This window comes from Mastomys coucha, unplaced genomic scaffold (assembly GCF_008632895.1).
Source record: "Mastomys coucha isolate ucsf_1 unplaced genomic scaffold, UCSF_Mcou_1 pScaffold21, whole genome shotgun sequence".
NCBI lineage: Eukaryota > Metazoa > Chordata > Mammalia > Rodentia > Muridae > Mastomys > Mastomys coucha.
Window position 1 is genome coordinate 115,040,568 of NW_022196904.1, and position 20,802 is coordinate 115,061,369.

At 49.8% G+C, this 20,802-nt stretch overlaps 1 protein-coding gene across 2 annotated transcripts in view; it reads right to left on the minus strand.

The window, feature by feature from the left end:
* Gsg1l (GSG1 like) overlaps window positions 1-20,802 on the minus strand; it is a 200,885-nt gene that overhangs the window by 147,082 nt on the left and 33,001 nt on the right. Inside the window, exon 1 of one of the 2 annotated variants that reach the window (XM_031388232.1) lies at window positions 19,624-19,713. The exons of the other annotated variant lie outside the window; for it this stretch is intronic. Coding sequence (XP_031244092.1) covers window positions 19,624-19,642 — 19 coding nt within the window. The 5' untranslated portion in view covers window positions 19,643-19,713. Of the gene's footprint in view, window positions 1-19,623; window positions 19,714-20,802 lie in introns of those variants that run through there. 2 annotated transcript variants of the gene reach the window in all.

Here is a 20,802-nt window from a genome sequence, read left to right on the forward strand (position 1 = left end):
TTCCCTCTCCCTCCCTCTCCCCCTTTCTCTCTCCCTCCACCTCCCTCTCCCTCCCTCTCTCTCCCTCTGTCTCTCTCCCTCTCTTTCCTTCTCACCTCCCTTCCTCCTCTCTCTCTCCTTCTCCCCTCCCTTTCTCCCTCTCTCTCCTTCTTCTCTCTCCCTCTCTCTCTCCTGCCTCCTGCTTTCTCTCAAGAACCAAAATCAAAGTCAATGTACTAAGCTACCTAGAAGTGCTTAATTTTGAGTCCTAAAAAATACTTTTCCTTCCCTGCCTACCCATGCTTATCACAACAGTATTCACAACTGTACATTTCTAGGTCCAGACATGGCATCCAAGAAGAGGTGAACAGAGAAGGGAGGTGGAGGGAGGGGCAAGTGATGAAGTTCTGCTCTGCCATAAAGAATGAAAATTTCCAGGAAAACTTATAAAACTAGAAATCTTCATGTTAAATAAAAAACAGTATCACAAAGACAAAAATTGTGCATTTTCTTTCGTACAAAGTCTAGAGTTGATGGGAAAAAGGAGAACAGAAGAGATAGCCCCATGGGTAAAGGAACTTGAGCACAAGCCTTCAGGCCAGAGTTGAATTCCCAGGACCCATAAATGGTAGAAAGAAAGAACTGACTCCACAGGGCTGCGCCTGACCTCCACACATGCACTGTGTGGACTCTACACAAACACTAATACCTATACATATCACACATACACACATGTTAATAATGGATATTAGTAAATTTTAAAACATGAAAATAGAATGTAGGAAGAAGGAGGAAGGGTGTTGAAAGGGGCCAAAGCATGAGACACACGTGTGAACATGTCGTAATGATACCCCCTCCTATAGAGCACACACTGATAAAAACAAGCAACCACCCCCGAGGTGAGCAACATCAGTGTTTCATGCCCAATGTAGCTGTATTCCCCCAAATTTTACTGAAAGCCTACTATGTGCCTGGCATGGCTCTCAGTGCTGGTTACAGAGCAATGAGCCAGGAAGGCAAAATCCCAGCCCTCACGCAACCTCCATTCTGATAGCAAATCATCTTTGTGCATCCACCACCCTAGAGCCCTCTCATCAGAGAAAGGTACCCTGGCTCTTCTCAACAAGATGGCATCTGCCTGGAGGTCAGCCAGATTCGGCAACCAACAAAGCTTCATGGACACAAAGTCTCATTCGCCGCTGCATCCTCACTGCCTGGAGCATTCATGGCGAGTGAGGACATGTCGGAGCAAGAAAGAAAGACCCCTTCCCAGCCTTTTCAAGAAGTCTACAGAGAGGTGGTCTGAAGGATGAGCAGCCAGCATACCAGCAAGCATGAGGAAGGCAGAGATGGGAAAGGGATATGTCCAGTGGACTTAGGAGGGAAGAGACACACAAGAAAGGATGTTGACACTGCAGGACAGTGGTGGCTCTGAGGGCAGCATACTTTGTCACCAAGCAGAGATCTAAACACTCTGAGATCATCTCAGACACTGTATCTTCTATATGAATTTTAGTTCTAGCTTTTTGAGACAGCCTATTGGCCAGGCTAACCTCATGATCTTCTTGGCTCCCTGAGTGCAGGGATCATGGGTATGCACTTGGTACCAACCCAATAGACATTAAGTCTTTGAGTACCACCCTTCACTCTATGGGTTGCCACCTACAATTTGACCCTCTGTTCTGGATAGTTTTGTGTCAATCAAGTAAGAGTCATTTGAGAGGAAGGCACTTCAATTGAGAAAATGCCCCCACCAAATTGGCTCATGAAGCAAGCCTGCAGTGCATCTTCTTGATTGATTATTGATGTGGGAGGATCACACTCAAGGTACGCAGTGCCACTCCTGGGCTAGTGGTCCCAGATGTATAAGAAAGCGGGCTGAGCAAGCCATGAGGAGCAAGCCAATAAGCCACATTCCCCTGTGGCCTCCATGTCAGCTCCTGCCTCCAGATTGCTGCCTTGCTTGAGTTCCCGCACTGACTTCCCCAGTGATGGACTCTGATGTGGAAAAAGCTGAAATAAAGTCTTTCCTTCCCCAAGCTCCGGTCATGGGGTTACATCACAGCAATAAAAACCCTATGCCTGACACTCTTGCTTGATCCTTTCTACTCAAAACCTTTACCCTCTCTCTTCTGTGCAGGAGGTTCTTCCCCAGCCTTCAAGATCCAGCTCAAGTGCCCTCCACCTCTGTCACAGGACCCTTCCTTGCTCACCAACCATCTGCCCCATCACAGAGCCTCACCTCCCATTCTGAAGGTCCATGTCTTATAATGATTTTATATCACCTCCGTACTCACACCCAGGGGAGCCAGTCCAGACAGGAAGGAGGCTCCCCGGAATCCAGTGAGAACACCATTGGCCAGGGCAAAGCTCAAGTAGCCTTCACACACTCCTGACCCATCACTGCACAGTTGTTTTGAAACAGACTTCTGACACTGGGTCAAAAGTCATCTTTTGAAGACTCTCAGTAAGACAGAAGGAAGCCCATGGTTTCCTGGACCCCAAGGTTCCGCTCCCCCAAGACTGCTGGCTTTCTGCACCCAGGCTGCCCTCCCTGTTAGGACTCCTGGTCTGCTGTCCTCAAGGGAAATGGCTAGAGGACTGGAACTCAGAAGTTGCTTTTCATGTAGTGGTTTCAGCTTTCAGTAGGCCCATGCTTACTCAGATCCAGGGGAGCCAGCCAGGGATCCAGGGAAGGGTCCCAGAAGTCACCAGCTGAGGGCAAAGCTGGCTTATTTTGATTTCACATCCAGGTCAGGTTCCAGGTCACCCCAATAGGATCCTCCTGCAGTCTGTATCTCCCTGAGAAAACGGCACTGTGGACTATGAAGGAAGGCAGGGTGCACAGGGCCAACAGGAAGCTGGGCAGATTAAGTTCCCTAAAAGGAGACTTTGTGTGGTTGTGTGTTCAGATCCCGTCTCGGCCACCTGTTAAGCCAGAGACACCAGACAAATAAAGCTTTTCTAGTCATTCGGTTGGAGAGTTTCTTCCCAGTGAAGGGTGAACAGTCCAGCCTTCTACACTGACATAAGGTCTATATGAGGAAATGGGTATAAACCCGTTGTCTTAGCTAGGTTTAAACCAGGCAGCACCTGCAAAGGCATTGGCTCCACCCTACTGTCCATTACAAACATCAAGGCCCCCTGCTTGAAAGGAAAATGAGGTCTGGATTCACATTTATTGTCTACTTCCACCTATCTGTGTTACTTTGGTATGTCAGTCCACCTCTCCGATCCTTCTCCTTGACTGCCAAGTGGGAACTATCTAAATACGGTGGCCTCCCCCTAAGCACAGGAGATACATTTCAAGATCTCTGGTGGATGCCTGAAACTACAGAGTCCCAGCTCCTGTAGATACCGAATGCTCTCTAAGGCACAGTGAGAATGTAGTAACAGTTTTGTGAGCCTGATCTTTCTCTTCTGAGCAGGATGCTTTGATGGTCTATCTGTAGAGAATGACTAACGGGAGGGGAGTTTATACACCATGGATTCACTAGACAAACTAGTGACTCACATCTTAGGTGGGACAGAGGGCACTGGACCCCATCTTGCTACCCGGAATGCCTCACAACTTAAAACTTGTGAATGATTTATTTCTGGGATTCCCTGTTTACTACTTTTATTATATCTGACCACTGATTGACAAAACTACCGAAAGTGAATTGATGGGTGAATGGGGATCAATATACCCCTACTTCAGGTTTGTGGAAGGATTGAAATAGTAGAGTACAAATTACCTGCCCTGGATTTGGCTCCACTTATCAGAGCTATCTTTTCTTCCTTCCCTGGGCTTCAGGTAAAACAGTGTTACTCCTACAAGGAGAGCCCTGAGCATCCCTGGGAGCCAGAGCAGGAAGCTGTAATTCTGCATGCTCAGCAGGAACAGGGGTGGGAACCTGGCATAGCCACAAGCAGAAACAAGGAAAGAGGCCAGAGACAGATGCCTAGTGCTGGCAGAGAAACGAGGATGCTGCGGATTGGCCAAGTTGCCCTTGGCATGGAAACACAGAAGCTCAGGTCTAGAGCTTGATCGGTGAGAAAGGGGAATGTGGGGAGCCCCCAGTCATGGCTGAGCCTGGGGATTGTGATTTCATTCGACACCCCAGCAGATGGTGAAGCTGAGATTTCAGCAATAAGGGTGGGAAGAGACTGAAGTAGGCAGGAGATGGAGGGCAGTGTAACCTTTGCCTCACAAAGCAGGCTAACAAACTGCATTTGCTAACATGGAGAGGTTTGATTTGGTCTGGTCTGGTCTAGTCTGGATTGGTCTGGTCTGCTCTTGTCTGGTCTGATCTGGATTGGTCTGGTCTGGTCTGGTCTGGATTGGTTTGGTCTGGTCTGGTCTGGTCTGATCTGGTTTGGTTTGGTTTGGTTAAGAAGAGTATCACTATGTAATACAGAGCCATGAACTCACTGTGTAAGCCAGACTACCTCGTGAGTGGCCCCAACATAAGTGTGCCCCCATCCCCTGTTCTGCACAGGACAGTGTACACATCCTTTGTATCAAGCTCTTTTTCAGTTTCTTTACACATGCAGCTCATCGGCACAACAGCCCTGAGAGGCAGGTGTTAGGACCATCTTCTACTCCACAGATGAAGAAACCAAGGCACAAGAAGCTTGGGTCTAACTGACATCACACAGCCACAGGCAGTGTGGCACAGAGCCTTTGTTCTGGCTACTATCCTGCACTGTCTCTTAGCAGAGTTGGCAGGATCTAGAGAAACCCACTTGTCCCGTGGGAAGTCTCCAAACAGGGCTCCACAAATAGCCTGATGAACCTGCACCTTCCCAGAAGAGACCCTTCCCAGAAGAGACCCAGCTGCAGGGCTTAAATCAGGCTGGTTCTGAGTTGGACTCTGGTCTTGAGTTAGATCCCACAAAGAGCCAGAGCCTTGGACATGCATGCAGGAACTGTTTTCTATAGCAGGTAATTTCAGCTTGCTAGGAGGACAGAAAAGATCAGAGTCTGGTCCCCAGTAAATGCACCAATAAGAGACAATAGGCAGGGGTGAGAGCCCTGCACTGGCCAGATGGAAGGAACAGTGCTGGGGGCTGGGGCCAGAGCAGGCCAGCAGGCCCTGCAGGGAGCTTCTCTTCACACACCAGGCTGGCAGCAGAGCCTTGGCAAGCACTTCCTGGAGTTCTCTGGAGGCCTCAGCCAGTTGAACTGACAGGGCAGCAGATGGCACACACTTATTCGCTGATGATATTTCGATTTATTTATCTCTTACAGATGGTGTCAGGCCTTGATTCCTGGCAGGAGTCCAGAGTTGGGACATCTTTCTGGAGATAATGGTCTCTACAAGTGGAGGGCAGACTGAAGATGGAGCCCCTGCCAGCACCCTGACTGGCACCACTGTGGCCTCCAGACACCTTTGCTCTGGCATTTGAGGAATTGTGGATAAACCAAGGAGACAGATTCATTCTACAAGATTTCAGACTTACAGAACCTAAATTCTTATCCATTGTTGACATTCTAGCTGGGCGTGGTGGTGCATACCTTCCATCACAAGATCAAAGGATTACATGTTCAAAGTTAGCAAGACTCTACTTCAAAAACACAGAACAAGTGTTGCCGCTCCTGGGTCCTGTATTCTGGCCCTCACTTTTACAAACCCTATGACCAAGGGCAGGCTCTCTGTCTTTAAGGTTCCATGGTAATGTACAAAGGTGTTATGAAAATGACTGCAGTCTGAGAGATGTGGGGATAAGGAATTCTGTGCTTTCTTGCCCCACAGGGATGGTTGCACACATGTGTCCTCATCACACTCACAAGATGGGCAGAAAAATGATCCAAGTTCAAGTCTGGCTCAGGTTTCATAGTGAGTTTAGGGCTCCGTGCCACATCATGACACCCTCTCTTAACCAAACCAATCTAAACCAAATCAAACTGACCAGACCAAACCAAACATCTTCGTGTTAGCAAATGCAATTTGTTGGCTGAACCAAAAACTTTGAGTTTCTACAAACTGTCACAATGCACATGCAGTATGGAAGGATATGTTACCTACCCACAAGACAATGCTACCACACCCATAAATGGCAGCCAAGCTAGCATACACCCTGTGTCTGGATGAGGTCTCATGAGTGGTATGTGGTCCCTCCCAACAGGGCTTCTGCAGAGAGAGGTCTACCTTCTCCTTCCTCCAGGCAATGGCAGAGAATCGATGAGGGAGTTGCCCAGATCCAGTTCCCAAGTCACCACCAGAAAGGAAACTGCTTTTCTCCATAACCCCTGCATTGAAGAGTCACACGAGAGGGAAAGCAAGTGTCACCTGTGGGCAGGGAGACTGAGGTTCTGGCAGCCAGCATCGCCTAGACAGAGACAGGCTGCTGTCCAATGAGATGACGTTCTCTGTAGACCTGATATGTGCTAACAGACAGCACATCACCTTTTGCCCCTACTCCCAAGGTCTCCTTACGGGAGCTGTTTCCTGCTGTATTCAGGGATCCTTCAAGACCTGACCTATCTTCTTCCCCCAATGTTTAGAAGAGAAACTGAAAAGGATAGGGCAGTTTCAGGGTATCCAGGGAGACCTTGGCCTACTTGTGGGACTGCCTCCCTTGTGGAAATACTCTGCTGGGGATGAGAGAAGGCTTAGGAACTTCAGAGGCCAAATGCAGAAAGTGTGAGCCAGGGAGGGTCTTGAGTGGTTTGCGATCTTTCTGTGAGCCAGATGTTTGGCTGCACCTGGAGCTCAAGGCCTCCGCTCCCTCATTCAGAAGAATCTTATGGAAAACAAAGAAGTCAACCCCAGTGGCAGGAAAGAGCCACAGTCCTTTCCACACTGCTGTCATGCCCACGTGCTCTCGGTGGGACCCTCACAACCATCTGAGGAGGAGCAGCACTCTCATTTCATGGATGAAAAATCTGAAGTGCCAGGAAGTCACGAGACTCACCTCAAAACTCAGGGGTGGGAAGAAGGGATGTGGAGTCCCCATTTTTCATCAAGGAACTTGTTGGACAGCTTGGAAGCCATGCCACTCTGCCAGGTGCTGGACTCAGCAGTTGAAAGGGTAGAGTGTAGCGTGAGGCAACTTGTGGAGAGGCTGCAGTCCAGCAGCTGGTGGGGGGCTTACAATGTAAGGGGTCAACATAAACTACTTCGTGGGGCCTGTGATGGCTAGTTTTATGCCAACTTGACACAAACTAGAGTAGCTGGAAAGGAAGAAGCCTCAACTGAGAAAATGTCTCCATAAGGTCAGGCTATAGGCAGACCTATAAGGCGTTTTCTTAATTAGTGACTGAAGTGGGAGGGCCGAGCCCATTGCGGGTGGTAGCATCCCTGGCCTGGTTGTCCTGGGTTCTAGCAGAAAGCAGGCTGAGTACTCCATGGGAAACAAGCCAGTAAGCAGCACACCTCTATTGCTGCTGCCTCCAAGTTCCTACCGTGCTTAAGTTCCTGTCCTGACTTCCTTTGATGATGAACAGTGATGTGGAAGCCAAACAAACCCTTTTCTCCCCAACTTACTTTTTGGTCATGGTGTTTCACGGCAGCGATTATCCTAACTGAGACAGCTCCCCCCCCCCATTCCTCTTCCAGATTCTCTTTCCAACGCCCCACGTTACTTCCCGGAGAAAAGTTGGCTTTTTACTGTTCCTCTAATGCTTGCTGAGAGAAGGGGCACAGGTGCCAGGGAGTGGGAGTGGAGTCTCACGTAGCAGGGATGAAAAACAAAATAAGAAAAGACTGAGCTTGCCAGCTCGCATCTCATGCGTTGCTTCAATTTATGCTCACACTCTGTTAGTGTATACACACACACGTACACATATACACGTACATGTACATACATACACACACATATGCACACACATGCATGGACACATAAACACATGCACACACATGTGTGCACATATGCATGCACACACACAGACACACACACAGACACACACACATGCTCATACACCTTTTCCATTTTTGGCAAGTCTTACTGGCTCTCTACTTCTAATTGCAATAGAAAATCTCCCCTTTAAATTCATTTTATAAGGAAAATATGAACCAGCACAGAACAAGACAGATCCCAGCAGAACACAAGTTTGTTGGTAAGAATTAGTTTATAAAGGTGCCATGAAAAAAGAATGACTTCAGTATTCTTGTGGAAGACACAAGGATAGAGGAATTCTATGTTCCTAGTCCCACTCCAGGCCAAACTCACAGGGCCTCCACCCTGCACAAAACTGGAAGGCAGTTCACCCCGAGGCTTATTCGAATCCTGTTGCCCAGAGTCGTGCAGTGCCCTAGGAATGTACATAGCAGCCGTGCATATTTTTAGAGTAACATATCCCAAGGAAACTAGGGAAGGGAGATAATCTTCCGGCCAGCTGCCCTGATTGGCAGGCAAAGTTCCTCACTCAGAATGATGTTTTCTTCTGTTCACGATCATCTGACAGCATCCCAGGGCTCAAGGGGCCATCTGGCAGCCCAACAGTAAGAAGTACCCAACCCATCCTCAGGAAGGAGAAGAGAGAAACAGGAACAGACTCCTCCTGAGAGATGTGAAGCATAAGCCATGGGGGCTTCAGAAGGATGAATAGCAGGTTCGAGCACAAAGGTGTCAGGCAGCAGATCTCACACACAAAAGCACTTGAGACTGCAGCACCCATGTGCCGCTCTCAAAAAAGCTAGCTGAAATGGAAACCCAGATCCCTAGGGAAAAGAAAGCACCTAATAATAGAGAGTGCCGGGATAGGTAAGGACTCTCCAGACACACCATCAAAGGACATGGTGACCAAACAGTCGCTATGACATCCGCACAAACATCAAAAGGCATGCACATGGGGGCAGGGGAGTACAAGTCACCACGGTGTCTCTTGAAGCACCCGGAGCAAGACTATGGTGTTTAAAGAAAGGTTTATCTGTGCCACCCCCTCCAATTAGAAAGTTCATTGTCCATCCAGGCCCATGGTGGCAGAGAAGAGGCAACACGGTTTGAAGTCATGCCTCACTGATGAACACAAGACTGGACCTCACTTCCTCTCGAGGAACCAGCACTCATGCTTCTCCAACCCAGGGTCACTGAAGGAAGACCTCCAGTGTGCCCTAGGAAGTAAACACACACAGACACACACATGCACACACACACACGTACACACACATGCACGCACACACACACATACGCACACATGCACGCACACACACAAATGTCCACATATACACAAAACTTACCCATGCCCCTACCCCTCACCCATAAACCAATCTTCAGCCTCCTCATCCATCTGACCTTTATCAGCCACAGGAATACAGAATCACTTTCAGTCTGCATTCTGTCCACATGTCTTGCAGAAGCACCCCGTCCTCAGACTTATCCAAATGCAGGCTCTGGGAAATATGTTATCTCTGTGACCAGAGACCCTGCTTCCTGGATCTCATCTTACACTCAGACAAAAATTACACAAGGTCGAGATCACTGGTGGCGACGTAATTGAAACGGCAAAGGACTGAAAGTGACCTAAGTTTCCATTAATTAAGTAAAGAACTTACATTTGGCTTTTGAAAGGTTCTCACTCATTAAAATGAACAAGGCAATCTTTCTCAGAACACTACCAGGATATCAGTATTCATATCATTAATATTAATTTCATAGAGAATATTAATACCACATGGGAAAGTGAGTACCGCACGGTAGTTCCTTGAACAAGTCAGAATGCCCTGCCTCCCACAGAAGTGCTCACAAGAACTCTGAATGTGCCTGCGTTACTTGGGGTGATGCCTAGCATCCCCACAGGGTCATCTGCACAAATGCAGGCTCCCAGATGGTAGCATTGTTACTGGGAGGCTATAAAAGCTTCAGGAGGCTGGATCTGACTGGATGAAGTGGATCCTGGGATGAGTTTTATACAACCCAGCGTTGCTTCAAGCTTCAGCCACCGACACCCTCCTAATCCTTTAGGATGTGAGGGGTTCTGAATGTGATTGCACTGCTGTGAGCTATGCCCTCCCACCCTGATGGAGCCAAGCACACCCCTCTCCATGGGGTCTCTTAAACATAGGCCTGACTGTCCTGGAACTCACTCTGTAGACCAGGCTAGTCTTAAATTCACAGAGATCCACCTGCCTCTGCCTCCCAAGTGTTGGGTATAAAGACGTGTGCCACCACCCAGCTTAACCCTTCATACCTTAAGGTGCTCTGGTTTATAGCTTTGTCACAACAGCCCCCGGAGTAGCTAACACTGGCTGCAGTTACAGACACCTCAAGCTCTTAGAGGCTCTTTTTGGCCTTCCTGAGACTCATCCATGCAGAGGCTCAGGGGCAAGAGCTTGAGCAAGAGCTCAAGACATCACTACCTACCCTGGTCCAGAAGTGACAGACACCACCTCCTATTTTACTCTACTGGCCAGACTAATCACATGACCAGCCCCAGTGCAAAGGAGGCTGGGAAATATAGAGGAGCACATGGTTCTCAAGAGGCATAGCAGTGAAAACATCAGTTACAACGGTGTGCATCCAACGATTCAGGAGCCAAGAGCATGGAAGAGTGTGGGCATGGCCTGAGCTCTTCCTACTAGGTCTGTCCCCCTGCCCACACCAAGCCCTCTCTCCTCCTTGCTTGCTCATACTGTGTACATAGCCTATGCGCTCAAGAACTAAGCCACAGTGACATCTGGGACAATGCTGTGTTTCCCTATACTGGGACAGAACATTTCCTCTGGCCAATCCATCAGCGGATAATCTGCAGGGAAATAACCAGAGTTGGCTGGGCCTTGTGTCTCACCAAGTCTGCTCGGTCTGCCAGCACCAGTTTATTCATAAATGTCTAACGATGACGCGAGGCAGATGTTCTGTGCTGATTTCCCCCAGCAGACTATTGCAAGAGGGGAAAGCAGATCTATTTTCTTAAGCAAGCATCAGATGAAGCTTGAACAAAACCAATAACTTTCATGACGTGCAGCTTTCGAAGCTTCCCATAGATGCTCGCAGACTGCCATTTGGGGGGGTGGGTAGTTGGCAGTTGTTTACTGTCGAGAAAGAAATATTACTGCTTCCTATCGGTGCACTTTCCCTCCTCCGCAGCCTTCGCCAGCAGCAGCAGCCTCTTTCCTTTGTAATTTAAAATTCTAGTTTCTTTTTTTTTTTTTAAAGAAAATCCCCAGACCCTGGCTTTGCCCAGCAAATCACAGAAATAAGACCCCTCTCCAGTGCATGGCTTGAGCCCAGAGTCACACACGGGGAAAGTGTTCTGCCACTAGTCCCATCCCAGGCCCACAAAGCGCTGTAGTTCTTTACAGCTGGGCCTCCTCCTCCTCTTCTAACAAAGAGCAGCATCTCTATGGAGAAGTGTGCGGGAAGAAACTGGTTATCCAGGGGGATTGTGCTGGGAGTGGATTGCTCAGGCTCTCAATGGGCCCTGTGCTATATGTCTCCAGCTCACAGAAAAGAGTTTTAGAATCCCCATCCCTCAGACCCAAGTGGCTTAGTCACAGAGGCAGCAGAACTTCCTTGCAGCCAATGCTTCTTCCCCATTAGCCCAGACAGGTGAGTCTGGCCCTCTTCCAGGAAGGACAGGGGTCTAGTCAATAACAGCTTGGGTCTGTCCAGCGTGGGGCTGTACCAAGCAGACTGTGACATCTAAGAACTTGACAACTGGGTGAGTGTGTGTGTGTGTGTGTGTGTGTGTGTGTGTGTGTGTGTGCGCGCGCGTGCGCACACACATGCATCCACACAGGAGACACACAGGGCTGTCAGCTACAGTGTTCAGACTGATGACAGGGGCTGTCTCTTTATATTCTGAAGCATTTTGAGGGACAGCTGTCTAATGACATAGCTAATAAATACACTGGGTCCTGAGAGACGCTAGCAGAAGGCAGTTCAGGCTTCTGGGAATCCTTATCTCCCAGATTACCCAGAGAACGGTCTGGGGCCCAAACCAGGATGTCCCCAGACAGAGCCCAGTCTTGGGAGCCTAAGCCACAGTTCCAGGACTACAAGTCAAAGGAAGATAATCATGGGGTAGCACCTAGGGTCACAGGACAAAGGCTCTCTACTGGACTCTGGATAGATGGTGTTCAAGGTGGACTTAGCAGAGCTGTTTTCTTCCTGTTTGTCACCCACAACTGGGAACCTTGTCCCCAGCCACTTTTAGAACCAGGGTACACAGCTTACAGCAGCAAGAGCAAGGATACTGAAGCTCCTTGCAGCTGATGTGGCTAAGCTCCCAGCAGCTGGACTCCAGGATCTTTTACCTTGTTTTTGTATCCAATAAAAAAAAAAAATTACTGAGCACCTACTATGTACAGGCAGTGTGAGAGCATTGAGGACTTGGGGATGAATAAGGCAGGAAGTTTACATCCCAGTCTAGCAAACAGGTAATAAATGACAGACAGTGATAAAAAGGGTACCCTGAGTGGTACAGGTACTGTCAAGGGGTGGCAGGGTGAGTATGGCTGACTGGAGCCAGGTTTTCTTCTGTGAGGGATCATTCCAGCTGGAACCAAATGAAGATAAAGACCCAGGGGAAAGATACTGCACATCCTAAGGTCCTGGGGTAGAAATGAGTTCAGCGCACCAGCAGGGGTAGCCACAGGAGGAGGTAGAAAAGCAAAAGGGGTGGTGGGGTCCCTCAGGCCTCAAAAGAAGTGTGAGGTGGGGGTGCTCACACTCTGGGGAAACAAGGAGGGAATGAGGCAAGAAAGTCAAGAAAGCCCAGATCTGTTTGCATTGTGATGGCATTTTAACTCGTTTTGTAGGTGCACATGCCCATGCATGCCATGACATTCCCGCGGAGGGCAGAAGACAACTATGAGACTCAGATTTCCCTTTCTACCATGGGGGTTCGGAAGATCGAACTCAGGTCAGTCTGGGCCTTGGTGACAAGCACCTTTATCCACTGAGCCATCTTATTGGCCCTTCATTGCATCCTAACAACTCTATCTGGAGGCTGATTGGTGGAGATGGACCCTGCTCAGGCAGCTTTAGCATGAGAGGACTGACAGGGGAGATGAGAGTCTTCTCTTCTCCAACTCAAGGGGCTGCAGGGACAGAGAACCACCTCAGGCCAAGGTAGTCTCCCTCTGGTCACCTTGGCTTCCAAATCTCTCTCCTCAGTCCCCAGAACACAAACTTCCTCACTTCCCCCAGCCTCTACCTATACCCGGCCCTGAAGAGTCTGCCCAGTCGACCAATCCTCCAGCTTCCCAGAAGAGAGAAGCCATATCTAGTAGCCAGTCAGCCTGCCTGGAAGGACATGGCTCCATAGAAAACAGTTGCTGGCAGGAGCTCGGGCAGGCTGTAGGTGACAAGCTCTGCAAAGAGGACCAGGCTGGGAGACCCCTCCAAAGTGTCACTCCTCAGGCCTTCCCAGAGTTCCTTCTGGCAACTGTTGACTTTCTCCATTCCCTCTCTATCATAATCCCCACCCCCAACAGTGGAAGCATAGGCTTGGAACTTGGGTTAGGAAGCATCTCATGGAGCATTGTGCACCCCGGGAAGACAGTCAAACCCAAAGGTAGAGGCAGGTCTCGAGGGCAGGAAGGTAGCTCCAGAGACCTTGAAACCTGGAATCAGGAGCCAAAAGGCATACTGCTGGCACAGCGGAGCTGCCCGTGGCGGTGTTCCGTGTACTTGGCAGCAGAAGACGGAAGCAGAGCCTAAAGAGTGGCTGGAGAGGGCCCAGCTTGGCTTCTCTTGAAGCTCAGAGCCTCCTCTCTCAGACAGGCAGCTTCTGTGCAGCCTCTCCTTAGGCTGGCCCCTGGCCAAGCCACATGGCTGCCAGAGGCCCCGAGAAGAGCCAGGGCTGTTAGGCACAGCCTGGCTGGCCTCGGTCTGTGAATTACAAAAGGGTCCTGTGAGGGGTGTGGAGGCATTAAAACCCAATATCTGGGTGGGTGTTGTTAGGCTCTCAGTCTGCCAGGCCAGGAGGAAAGATGGAGAGAAAAAGGTAGCCAGACTGTCCTGAAGTGCCAGTGGTGCAGGCTAGCCCCTTGTAAGGACTGTGGGGAATATTGCTTCACCAGGCTTTCTCTTCCTCACATGCTCATGTGTTTTCCTCTGCACTAGCATTTCCACATTCCCCTACGTTGCATGGAATTAGGGCCCAGAGAACAACTTCACTGGAACTTGATCATGCTGTAAAGGGGCTCTCGCCAAATAAGGTCTCATCCTGAGGTGCGGGGGGTGGGGGGGATCCTGACTGCAGTATCAATTTGGTGACATGGTTCAGTTCATTGCTTGAGTTAGCTCTACTAAGCCTCAGTTTCTCCAACCGTGCAATGAGCATAAAGACAATTTCTCCCTTAGGATCTTTCTAGTATCTGGGGAACTGCCAAGTATCCAGCCTGGCATTGCAATTGCTTGGTAGTGTCCTGTGTGGCCAGCACAGTAATGTTCCTCCCTCTACACCTCCATCCTCAGAACCTGTTGATGCGACACAACCAGGATGCAACAGCTATGCTGTCATCAAGGTCGCGGGCTCCGAGATGGAGGACTTGAGGTACTGTGAACTGCAGCGGTAGGGAGATGAAAGAATAGCAGAGAGATCAGAGAGACACGACAGCCCGCCACCATTGCTGAGGCTGAAGACGAAGAAGAGTAAGTAAGAATCCAAAGACCGCAGCAATTTTCAAAAAAGCGGAGAGCAGCTTCAACATAGGGCCAGCAAGAAAATGGAGACATAGGTCCTACATCTCTAAGGAACTGAATTCTGAATATCAGCAGCAAGCCAGAAGCTTATCTCCTAGAACCTTCAAAAAACATCAGTCAGCAACAGCCAGACGTTAGCTACCTAAGGTGTGCTGTACAATCATGAGTTAGTGTTGAAGATGAGAAGGTTGTGGTCACTTGTTCAGGCAGACATAGGAGGCTAACACACCATGAAATTCCGATCAAGGAGGAGTGGACTGATGGGCCACGCCCTCCAGTTAGAGACCAGGGGGACATTAGTACCCCCTAGAGGCAGGAAGCCTCTCTGTAACCACAGGGAGCCCTTCCCCCTACCCCTCAGAACACACCCAGGAACAAACTGGGACCCACACATCCGCCCTTGGAACTGCCATGGTAAAGGCAAAAAGAAAAGCTAAAGAGGGTCTGCCTGGCTAGTAGGATAGCTGAGTGTCCCCCAGAGGTAAGGGAGCCCCAGATCCCATCCCACACATCCTCCACTACTCACAAGACCCTGACTTCACAGACTAAGTAATGCTTCCTCTGCCTAGATGCTCCATCTTAACCCCTAGAGTCTTGGCAGTTGCTTTACACAGCAAAGAGGCTTCGCAGATATGACTGAGGTAAAGGCCACCAGTTAGGGATTATCCCAGACCATCCAGGCTGGACAGAGGCATCACAGGTGTCTTCTAAGAGAGAAGCAGAGGGATCAGAGGGAGAAAGAGAAAGAGGAGGAGGACGGGAATTCAGAGGAGATTGTCTCCCACAGGCTAGTGCATGTGAGTGAATACTTACACTCAGCTGTTGGCATTATTTGGGGAGATTGTGGGAACTTTAGGAGGTGGGCCCCCATCGGAAGAGGTGGGTTGTTAGAAACAGCCCTGGGCTACAGCCCTGCCCCAGTCCAGTCTGAGTTCCATCTCTGCTTCCTAGTCAGCCACTAAGCTGGGAGCAAGCTGCACAAGCTCCTGTCTCCACAGACGTCTCTATAGCTTCCTGCCATGGAACTGTGAGCTAGGAGAAATCTAGGTGTTAGCTTCTGTCAGGTTCTCTGTCCCCAAAACAATGGAGGAAGGGCACAACAGCTGATCAAGAGAAAGGAACAGTGACATCATAGATCCTGGAATGGGGACAGGGTGGGTTTTCAGGATGGTGGAGGTCCTGAAGGTAGACGTCCCAGCATCCTCTAGGAGTTGAGCCTGCACAAAGAGGTAACCTTGCCACACAGTTGAGACTTCTAACCCAAGGGTTAGAAAACAGTAGGTTTGTGCTGTTTCATGTCATTGACTTTGCAGTAATTTGGGGACCTTGCTGTCTCCATGGTCCCTGGGTCAGACCATGACCACAGCCTCCTGGCAGCCTCCTGGCCATTCTCTAATGGCCCTTAGGCTGTTCCAACCTCTAGAGAGGTGAATTAGATCATAGCATCTCCCTGTTGGGCCTCTGAGAACTTCCATCACAGAGTAGATAAGATCCCTGCTATAGCCCGAGGGACAAGGTGAGACATCTCAACACTCACTGCACATCTTAAAAAGAGCAGTGATCACTGGGTGTAGTGGGGCATGCTTGCAATCCAAGCACTCAGAAGGTAAATACAGGAGGTAAATTACTGTGATTTCCAGGCCAACCTAAGCTACATACTTCACAAAAAGCAGCATTGCTTTGCTGGTGAAGTCACTTGCTTGCCAACCCCCACCACCTGAGTCCAACCCTCAGGAATCAAAGTGAAAGAAGAGAAATACTCCTGAAAGCTGTCCTCTGACCTCCACACAGATACTACACAACAGGCAAGGTGCTGTGGCCCGCACAACACACACACACACACACACATAGACATACAGACACAAACACAAACACACACACACATAGTCAGACACACAGATATACACATACAGACACACATGAACATACAGACACATAGAGAGACATAGCTATACAAAGAGAGAGAGATACAAAAACATAGAGATGCACACAGATACACACAAAGAGATAAATAAGTAAATAAATTTTAAAATTAAATTACAAAAATCATTAAAAACAACAACAAAGAACATTGGCCAGGAGCCGGGTTATGGGTGTCTCTATTGTTAACACACAGACCCCTAAAGTGTGGCCAGTGCCGACGAATCAGGGCACAGCTGCCTTATATGGAGGGGAGGGGGGGAGTCCTTCATCCCTTTCCTGTTATCCTAGATTGCTTTCTATTGTGAACGCAGCAAGTTGGAAAATAAAGAGTTGATTTCACCTACGGCTTATGAGTCTGGCATTGAGGGACCTCAGGGCAGGAACACAAGACAGGAACCCAAGGAAGGAACTGAAGCAGAGTCGGTGATGGAATGCTGCTCACTGCTTGCTTCCTGTGGCTTGCCCAGACTGCGTTCCTAAACCACTCTCAGTAGACTGTGTCCGTGCACACCAGTCACGATTTGCCCACAGGCCAATCTAAACTGATGTTCCCTCTTCTCAGATGAAGCTAGTTTGTACCAAGGTAAAAAAAAAAAAAAAATCAACCAACCAGCACAGCTGTCCCTGCCCCTCCCCTGCCCTGGATACCACGCTCTGGCTTCCTGAAGTTCTGCACAGTCTGGGCTCAGTCATTGATTCTGCTGTCCCTGTTGCCCCAGATCCCTGTAGGGCTCATTTTCTGAAAGAGAACTTCCTGATTTTCCACTACAAGGTAACACTGGATGGCTGTCACTGCAGCCCCCAATCCTGATGGAAATCAAGACTTTGTGGGTGCCCATCATCTGTCTCCCCACTGGACACTCAGCTCATCGAGGTTGAGATACTTGACCTCTTCATGGAGTCTCCGTTGTGGATCATGGAGCACAGGCCTGCCCACCTACTTGTGCTGAATAATCAAACAAATATATGGTTGCCATGCCCATTCTAGCCCCACCCCCAATGGGTTTACAAAGAAGCAGACTCAGAGGCAAGGGATCCGGTGTGTGCACATATGTGCACACACCTTCATACATGAGCATGTACATACATGTGACCTCATAGACACACGTGCACACATGTCCATGCACATGGACCAAAAGTGTCCACTACCAACTGGGATGGCTTCAGAAAACAGGAAGTGGTTCTGCCTCAAGACTGAGAGAGAAAAAGACAGGTAGTGATGGCGCATGTCTTTAACCCCAGCACTAGAGGGGCAGAAGCAGTCGGATCTCTGAGTTCTGAGGCCAGCCTGGTCTACAGAGAAAGTTCCAGGATAGCCAAGGCTACACAGAGAAACCTCAAAAAACAAAAACAAAAAAGAGACAGGGGACTCCTTGGGAAATCCAGGTGTCGGGTGAAGCTGGCCAGGTGACAGACATGCCACAGAACCTGTACTGTGTGACAGAACCTCCCACAGATCTTCAGTAAGTCAGTAAAGGCCTCAGATGCTTCTCAAAGGGATTTATCACTATGGAAACCTCAGAAGGGACAGCATCCTGTCTTGAAGCTAGCCCCATCCTGAGGAGCTAGCCTGGAGAACCCAGGGGAGGTTGACTACAGCTCACAAATCGTCCTCAGGGACAGGGCAAGGGGGCCCAGGTCCATAAGGCTCCAATGCCCCTGTGATGCTACAGAAGGTCCTCTGCAAGCCAGAATGTGCTCCTGACCACCTCAGCCTTCCCCATCCCAAGAAACCCACGGCCCTCTAGGAAGCAAGCTTCTGGCTCTCCAGACCTGACTCCCAACCAGAACCCACAAGAACCTGTCACCTGTCTGGTAGTCAGTCTCTGTGAATCCCTTCAGCTCAGTAACACCCAGCACCGGGAGAAACAGCCAAACCCCTCGCCTGTCTGCTGCTGGGATCCCTGGATGGAAGCCTGCATCATGGGTAACCAAATGTCCTACCAGGCTGTGGACAGGGCTGGAGTGATGTCTTTCCAAGCTCCCACAGGGCTCTGATGAAAAGCCTACCTGCAGCCTAGCCACCTACAGTAGCCTCAGACAGGTCTGGACTGCATCAAAAAGGAAGACTGCCATCAACCTTCAGGCTATGGCCCTGTCAGGAGCTCCACCGCAGGGAGAGTCCTTTGTCAGGGGCCTTGGGACTCACTAGGCTGACTCTCTCCTTCCTTAGGGACCCCAGGAAAAATAATGAACAGCTCCCACATGACCCAGACAGCCATGTGACGGGTTGCCTGGTTACCTGTGACTCTGGGGGCCGAGGACCTGGGAACTACCTTCACTAGGATAAAAGGAAGAAAGTCCTTTATAGCACAAAGCTCAGACACACTGCGTGTCTGTCCCAGCTCAGCAGCCCAGGGGACAATTCACCTTCCTCAAGGACAGAGGGACAAATGAAAGTGTCATGCAGAAAGATGGCCAGCATGAGACCTCAGCTTTAGAAGGGGTGAGGACTGCAGAGAAGAGACCAACGGCGGCCCATCCAGGGAGAACCATACTGCCTAGTTCGGATTCTGTGGCCCCAGTAACACAGTGCTGCTGGGATCTTCCTATGGGCTCTTTAACTTTGAGGAGCGATCTTCTAACTTCTTAAGTTTAAGCCGAGCCCATTCTTTGGCCCCAAGTCTCCAGCTCACCTTTTCTTTAGGAGGCTGGAATCTGCCATCATGGTGGCCTTCTTAGACCTTGTCTGTGCCATCGGAGTTTGATGTCTGGCCGGTTGGCCCTCTACACAAGGAAAGCTTCTAACTCATCAGAGTCACTATAATTTGGGTGCTTGGCTCATCAGCTAAACTTAGATTAGAACTAACCAGCTGACCAAGACCTGAAGTCCCGATTCACTGCCTGCAGCACCAGCCTCATACAGCGCTCTAACGGAACTTTCTGGGTCCTGTCCTGTCTCTGCTTATGAAACTCCAGGAGTCCTGTCAGCTCAGCCATTCCCAAACTGCACCCCAGAGTGAAGATATCCCAGCCAACCTGGCTTGGGTCTCATCTCCTAGGCTCCCTCATGGTCCCTAGAACTACTCCAAACTGCTTTCCAAGGTCACCGCCTCCTCCAGGCAGCCGCCACCCCCCCCCCAGGCTGAGTCAGCCACCCCTCTTCTACCCTCCCACCTCCCCTTGAGCATACCCTATTAATACCTTCTGAGGCACGAAGCATGTGGCGGTGATCTGGTTGCAGTAAGCTCTGCAAGCCAGCACTCTGAAGACAAGCAGGCTGAAATCTCAGTGTCCAGATTCGAAGGCTGTGTGATCTAAGGCCAGTTACTCAGCCTTTCTGAACTTCTGTTTCCTCGGCTACAGGCCCGTGATGACCCTGATTGAACATTTCACAACGAAATGACCTTCTGCTTCAGGCTAAGCATACAAAAGCCTGCAGAGTGGGGGGGGCTGACCTGAAGTAATATATTATTTTTAAAGTCATACAGCAGTGCTAACACACAGGGAGGAGAAATGCCTGCCTGCATCAAAGGGGAGACCCAGACCGTCCAGGGGAGAAGTTCGGAGAAGGTCCCTTTGTGGGAGCGACTTTATGAAGAGGTGAGGGGGAAGGCTGTGTTGTGCATGTAGAGGCCCTGAAGCAGAAAGAGCCTCCTCTGGGGATGGAAAGGAAATGGAGAGTGATGGCTAAGGGCAGGCCACTGCATCAGCACATGGGGCATGTCCCTGGACACCCACCTAAGCAGCAGGACCATAAGTCCAGAGCCCTCTGGCCTCTGAGTACATACTAACCTCTAGGTGAAGGTGCTAGAGAAGGATGTCCCCTCAAAGGAGTTCCTGGGACCTTGCTCTCTCCCTTTTCCTCCTTGTCCTAGCTTGTGGTTGATTTTGTTGAGCTATGTGTTCCCACAAGGCACTGCCCTTTAGGAAGGGGCAAAAGGCCCAAAACAATGGAATGGCTTCATCTGAATCTCTACAAACACAAACTAGAATAGCCCTTTTCTTATTATGAGTTGGTGGCCTCAATGACCTCAGGTGTTTTGTTACAGGAAGCTGACTGACACAGTCAGAGAATACAAGCACATGGACCCCAGCTGTCAGGCTAAGGTGTCCAGGCATGTGCTGAGGCCCGTCTGTTGTCCCTACAGCCACTCTCCCATCCCGCATGGTACTGGACACCCGGCCTCCCAGGCAGTACCCCTGGCCAATGGTGGAGAGCGGACAGCATAAGTCTTCCATGCTCTCCCCTCTGCTCCTAGGTGGCCCAGCTTTAACTTTGCAGATGATAGAATGCCATCAAGGATGCCGAGGAATGGCTCAGAAGAAACCTGGGTCTCGGAGTGATTGGCAGGAGCACAGCTGCCCATCAACCAGGTCTGC